The sequence below is a fragment of the Silurus meridionalis genome, chromosome 21, assembly GCF_014805685.1.
Source record: "Silurus meridionalis isolate SWU-2019-XX chromosome 21, ASM1480568v1, whole genome shotgun sequence".
In the NCBI taxonomy this organism is placed as follows: domain Eukaryota; kingdom Metazoa; phylum Chordata; class Actinopteri; order Siluriformes; family Siluridae; genus Silurus; species Silurus meridionalis.
The window spans coordinates 1,169,589-1,176,394 of NC_060904.1; the positions used below are offsets into that span (position 1 = coordinate 1,169,589).

Sequence of the window (6,806 nt, forward strand, 5' to 3'; positions counted from 1 at the left end):
TCATCGTTTTTGTTCTTCTTTTGCAGTATTCGGAGAAGGCGCTCTACAACCAGCTGAGCTTCTACAGGTTCATCTTCGACTGGGAGCACGCCACCACCAAGCTCCTGCAGGGGGAAGAGAAAAGTAAGAAGATTTGCAGCGCTAAACTTGGCACACAGCTACGTTAGCCATTTTTAACCCGTGCAGGAAAAGTGTGCGTGACGGACGCACACACACACACACACACACACACACGTGCACGCTGACGCTCACACAGGCTGGAGGCGGTCACGGGGTTGGTGTGGGGGAAAAGGTGGGGAGGGTTAAGGATGTGCAGCTCCTCGAGTCGACAGCCTTAATTCAGGCGAGGGATTCAATCACGGAGCAGCGAGGAATGCAAAGCGGTCCAATCAGTTTGAGGGAGCGCGAGAGGGAGAAAAGCCTCCTCTCAGGGCCGGCAGGCACTCAGTAATAGCGTCGGCTGTGTTGATTGAAAACAGTTTTTAGATTTTGGAAAATGATAGGGCGAGTAATTGGCGAGAAGGCAAAAGGATAGGCCTTCATAAATAATGGGACATGGAGCATATATTTCCAGCGGCCCTGTGCAGGATCCGGCCTCGGCGTGACCGCAGGCGAGACCGAACCCCAGCTTACGCTACTTGCTCACCGGCCTCGGTGATTGATGTCACTTGATTAAAAAGGACCACTTGGAACGGACTTGTAAATGTATTTATTTCTTTCTCCGTGTGCCGATGAGGTCCGGAGCGAGAGCGATAGGCGTAGATAAATATAATGTGTAATCAATAGATGACCACTCAGAACATGAAGCAAGCCGAGTGGCTGTGGAGAGGGGGGGAGTTTGAGGGAGGGGGCTAACATGATTATAGACTTTGCTTCTCGCTGGAATTTTTTATTTCTCTACTTTTCCCTACAGTTGTTTCTCTTGGGGGTGATTGTGGCCAATCTTGGGAGTTTTGACCTGTCTCTCTGCGCACGGCCTCGCCTCTAATTCTACACTTCCTCCCTTCTATGATTATTCCACTACATTTGATTTCTGCCCAGTCGAGATTGGATGTAAATATTGTTCAAAATTCAGGACGTCCATAAATTTCCAGCTCCATACGGACTCTGATTATTTCCTGGCTCCTTCTTTAAGGCCGCGGCGTAACTCCGTGCGTGTCGGTGTATTATAGACTCGCGGGGCTCGGTGAGAAATTACAGGGCTGCATCCGCGCCTACTGTCTTTACCTGATCCAGGTGTTGATTTAGACCCTGGGTGGCTTTTTTGCCGTGACCGAAATATCGCAGTTATGAAGAATTTATTCGGTTGCGTTCGCCGCCCTCGCTTTTGCCACGTGACGAGAATCAGTAACCGACGACTGCGATTTATTTTGTATTCGTTTCAGCCTAATTTTTATTGTCCACGTATTTCAGGCACAGCAAACACAAAGGGGAAGAAATACTACTATATTGTGTTAGTATTGTATTGTAGGTGTTCGTCTGCAGTTTATGCTTTTAGTGTGCTGTTTTTTTTTTTTTTTCTGTTTCAGGGGTCTGATAAGACCCCCTTCTTGTTTTTTACCCCTCCCCCTCCTCCTCCCCCTGCAAAGAGCTGGTGAGTGGAGACTCCTTTGAGGCCTGTAGTTGCAGCAGTCAGCAGTGATGTATCCTTTACTTCAGTCCATTTACTCCACAAAAGGGAAGAAGCGTGAGGTCGAGCTCCGGGCCGAGAGAGAGGCGATGGCGTAGTGGGACTGATGGAATAAAGTGTAGTTCTAGAAACTTTTAGCTGCCCCCTTTTGCAACAAACACACATACACGATTGTAATTTCAACTGAATTCACACCAAACTCTCTCTCTCTCTCTCTCTCTCTCTCTTTCTCTCTCTCACCATCACCACCACCACCCTGCGACGTTTAGTGTCGTATCGTCACAGATTTTCTGTCTGTCTCTGATGAGCGAGGAATTGCTTTTAAAGTGGGCATTATGCCAGTGCGACGGCACAATAGAAAAACCAATCTTGGCGCTATTCTGTCGGCTGTGCTGTTATTGTGGCGCTTTAGATAACTGCGGGCGTACAGTGGCGGGGGTGAAGGCGGGTGGGAGGGGCAGACGCCGGACACAAGGGGGTCCAGAGGTGAACGTGGCGATCCTACTTCAGCCTTTGGACTCCAGCCACAGCGTGAACAATAGAACTGTGTAAATGGGCCTGCTTGGTCAGTCTGAGAGCTTCAGAGACGTTAAACTTAACAGCTGATGAAGTCTCGGGTTCTACTGATTGACCGATTGACTTCGCCGGTCTTTTCTTCGTGGGGTTTTTTTTTTCTTTTCCCCCACTCCCTTGACCTCAATTGTGGCCGTGTGTAGCAGCAAGAGAAGTTCTGAGCCGTTTTGCTTGGCTGATTTTTTGCCTCCTCAGTGATGCGACTTTCTGACGATTCCTAAAAAGGGGGTGCCATTAATTAGTAGCGTGTGTGTGTGTAATATATATATATATATATATATATATATATATATATATATATATATATATACATACAATTAATAGAAAGCACTGTGTAGGAACTTGATGATGGACATTTATTTACATTTTTTTTGTTTGTTTTTTTAACCTCATTGAAAGTGTCCTACTTTTGAGCAATAAAACAAGCTCATGAGTCGTTCTGTACTGTTCAGAGATCAGAACCTGTGTGTGTGTGTGTGTGTGTGTGTGTGTGTGTGTGAGATCATCTTCTACAATACAGCTTTCCCTCTTTCACCAAACTAATTTTTCTCTTCACACGTCCGAATCTGATCGTCTTTCAGACAAATCATGTTAAACCGTCTCATCATTCACACTAACGTCCCTCGTTATCGTCCAGGATCAGTGCTGTCTGAGCTCGAGATCGGACTCCGGACCTCAGAAGGATCTGGAAGGATCTGAACTGCTCTTCACATTCTGACTTCATCAGAGCTCTGATCTGGGGTTGAACAAGTGCATGTATTGTGTGTGTGTGTGTGTGTGTCCACAGAGTAAGTGAGGTGCTGTGTGTGTGTGTGTGTGTGTGTGTGTGTGTGTGTGTGTGTGTGTGTGTGTGTGAGAGACATTTCAGATGTAGAATCTGATCTACATGTAGACCAGAGTCCTTTGGCTGATTGCAGCAAGCGAGGTAAATGTGGAGGCAATTTCACACACGGCAGGAGTTCTTCCATTATAAAGCGTTTTTTCTTCTTTTTTTGTGCGGATTATTAGATATCCAGTATCAATGACTTCCAAATCATGTTGAACTCTGATTCCATTCTTTTCATGAAGAGCAATTTATTTTCAATTTATACTTTGTCATCTTTTTTTAACGTCTTTTTCGCACACTCTCTTTCTCTGTTCTTTTATTTTTTTTTCTACACACACACACACACGCACGCACTAGCACATCCTCTCTGCCATGCTCTCGTTCCCTTGTCTCTTCTTAAGTGTGGGCAGTGTGATTATGCTCGTGCCGTAATGTAATTTTGCCGCATTGATAAAATAAAAATTGTCCTTTATCAGTGTGCAGCTAATGCTCAATTTGCAGGCATCTCCTCTGCAACCTTTTCAGGGCGCCGAGCTCTCGGCCTCGCCGCCCCGCCTCCCCCGCACTCTGCCAGCTTCGAGCTGCTGCAAATCCACGGGTGCGATTGTCAAATCAATTATTCATTCTGTGCAATTACACTCGCACAAAGAACTTTTCCCTGCTCGCGGTGATGATTAAATTAACAGCTATTCCAGCTGCCTGATAACATCTAATAGAATATTCATAAGCAGCCCAAATGGAATGTATGATCTCCATTAACTTCATCATGCTCACTTAATTACATGCTTGTTATTGTATTTACACCTAGTTAGAGCGCATGGAAGCTGATACACTCACTCACTCACTCACTGTCTCACTCTCACACTCTCTCTCTCTCTCTCTCGGACGAGCAATCCCCCACCCCACCCCTCCTGTCTTCCTTTCTCTTCTCCCCATACCCCTCCCAAATTCTCCATCACTTCGTCTCCTTTCTTTTACCTCTCTCTCTCTCTCTCTCTCTCTCTCTCTCCCTGCTCTATCCTCACCTCTCCTCATCTGCTTCTCCCAAACGCTATTTATTTTAAATACGACCCCTGCCGGGCCTAAGGGGAGAAAGCGAGGTCTATGACAACCTCTGTGTCTTTTAAGTTGCTGCTCTTTTCTATCCGTTCCCCATACAATGATTGGGGGAAGAAGAAGGAGAAGAAGAATGAAGAAGAGGACGAGGTAGTGGAGAAAAAGACAGAGGAGGAAGACGAGCGGGGTGGGGTTGGCGGTGGTTTGGGGGGACAAAAAGAATTATTTTCTTCCACCTTTCAAAAAATGATGACATGATTGCTTTCGCTTGATCATGCATCATCTTTCTTCTCTTTCCTCTTCTTCTTTCCCCCTCCACAAGTAAATAGTATTCTCCCTCTCGCTTTGGTTCATGTGCAAGCCTTCTGTTCTCTCTCTCTCTCTCTCTCTCTCTCTCTCTCTCGCTCTCTCGCTCTCTCTCTCTCTCTCTGATTCATGGTAAAATATATGTGATAGATAATGGAAGTTGACACTGGTGCAGCTGTCTGTGTGTGTGTGTGTGTGTGTGTGTGTGTGTGTGTGTGTGTGTGTGTGTGTAGTATCTCAGTTTCCAGTGTCTGGTTTTATTTGGGTATTTCGACTCTCCTGCCTGTGTTTGTTCTCCACGTGCTATTAAAAGCGACGTGTGATTAAAACCGTCGTTTGAGTGGATTCCTTCATGTCCCTCTGACATTCTCTCAGCAACAATCCCTTTTTGGATGTCTCCATAAAAGCCACACTGCCCCTCTGGCAGGAGGCCTAACTGCAGTATTATTTGCAGGGTTTTTTTTTTTTTTTTTTAACATATGCCCACTCTTTAAAGCTCGTGTTCCCTCTGATTCGGTGCCGAGACTCGGTTTTACAAAAGACTTTGGTTAAAGCTTCAGTGACTTGGTCAGTAATTCCAGTTCAGTCCTGCAAGGCTGCCAGTGGCTCCTCCATCATCTCCTCTCAGTCATTGAAGGCCCTCCCGTCGGGATAAATGACCCAGGAATATCGACCCGATTGCCTGACCTCTCGGCTCCCTGGCAGCGAGCACTATTTAGCCTCCAGACTTCTGCAGACACCTCGCCCCTCAAACCGCCTCCATGCTCCGGATTACTGCGGCATTATCGATTCTTGGGGACTCGTGTTTGAAATGATACTTGATAAACCTCTCCAGTCTTCTGTCCGAGAGCAGAGTTCGATATTGTAACCGATGGGTTTTCGTCCCTTTCTCTCTTTTTTTTTTTTTTTTTTTTTTTTTTTTTCTTTTTCTTCTTCTTCTCAAACTCTGATAGCTGATTATATTCCCTTTTTAATTTGTTTAGATTTTAAGTTTTTTTTTTAGTTTTTTTTTTAGTTTTGTGACTTCGTCTCCTCAGACGTCTGTTTTTAGAATAATATTGACTGTTGGTCAGTGCATTTAGTTTTTATTTGGATTTGCATACGAGTAGTTTCAGGACCATGCTGTTATTAATGCAGTTTCTGAAAAAAGGTAGAAAAGTGTAGCAGATTTCTGTTGCATCGTTTGTCATGTCTGCACCCCGCCCCCCCCCCGTCTTTATCTCAATCTGCTCTAAAATACAAAACTATTTTAAAGGCGAAGGATAATGTACCAAAGGTGTATGCTTGATATCACTCCAATTATGGATGAATATTTGTTTAAATACGAGAATGCTGATATCGCTGTTTGTTGCTTGTCCGTCGAGGGTGTGTATTGAATACTCCTGTCATCTCTCATGGGTGTCTTGTTCAAACCAGTTCAATAAAATAACGCACATGAAAACCAGTTACGTGATTTATGTATAACTGTGCGAGTTATGTGCACTTATTAAAAGCTCTATAAATGTTTTCACATGCGTTATCCTTCGTAATGTTTCTGTGCACATAAATCGAGAGGCTGTGTTTCAGAGAAGGAGCTGAAAACACGTGAAGTTCTTTTGTACCTGTAGCTACGTGTTTTTTCAATTTAATGATGAACTAATCTGTGTTCTTCTCTACCTACAGCGAAATTCAGGAAACTCTTTCACGAAGAGAAGGAAGTGTATAAGAAGCTGAAGATGGTGGTGGACCGTGTCCTGGCGTCCAGCAGCTACTCCGAGGTCAACCTCGCCAAACTCTTCCAGGCTTTTACGTCTTTAAAGTAACGTTTTATCAGTGAAACGTCTTTTCGGGGGTTGCTGTTGTTGTTGTTTTTTTAAACCAGGATTAGTTTATGTACAAGTGTAATGTCAGATTTGTTCCTTGTTGGACTGTAGCTCTTACCATATTTCACCGGTGTTGCTGGCGGTCATGGTGATTGCGTCGCTTGTCGAGAGCTTCCTTGATTGGCTCCTTCTCACTCAGTGTCTTTCATCATGCCCATTTAGCCCGGTCTTAATCGATTCCAATTCAGTGGTAAAAAAAATGAAGTCGAATATGAAGAGAGTCTAAAGACTCATAAAAACACCAGTACCTTCAACACAACACAACCTCCCTCAATCCTCATCCTCCTCCTCGTCCCACCACGCACAACGAGGGAACAATCAGGGGTAATAACTTCTCTCCACCACCACTGGGTCTCGACACCGTAGCAATTAGCCCATGATACCGACCCGGCCGCGTGACCGGAGGAGCTGGGAGGACTAGATCGGACGCTAATCTTTTGGACGTTATTTCTTCTCTCTTTGACTTTATTTCCATGTTGATTGTGTTATCTGATCTAAATCAAATGTTCTGTTTTTATACTGCAAGTTTAATAAAGTGATAACGAAGAAGTCA

At 44.7% G+C, this 6,806-nt stretch overlaps 1 protein-coding gene across 1 annotated transcript in view; it reads left to right on the top strand.

Moving 5' to 3' along the window:
- Positions 1-6,806, top strand: part of pola1 (polymerase (DNA directed), alpha 1) — a 44,641-nt gene extending 37,835 nt beyond the window's left edge. Inside the window, exons 36-37 of the mRNA XM_046877596.1 lie at positions 27-123; positions 6,054-6,806. Coding sequence (XP_046733552.1) covers positions 27-123; positions 6,054-6,193 — 237 coding nt within the window. The 3' untranslated portion in view covers positions 6,194-6,806. The remainder of the gene's footprint in view (positions 1-26; positions 124-6,053) is intronic.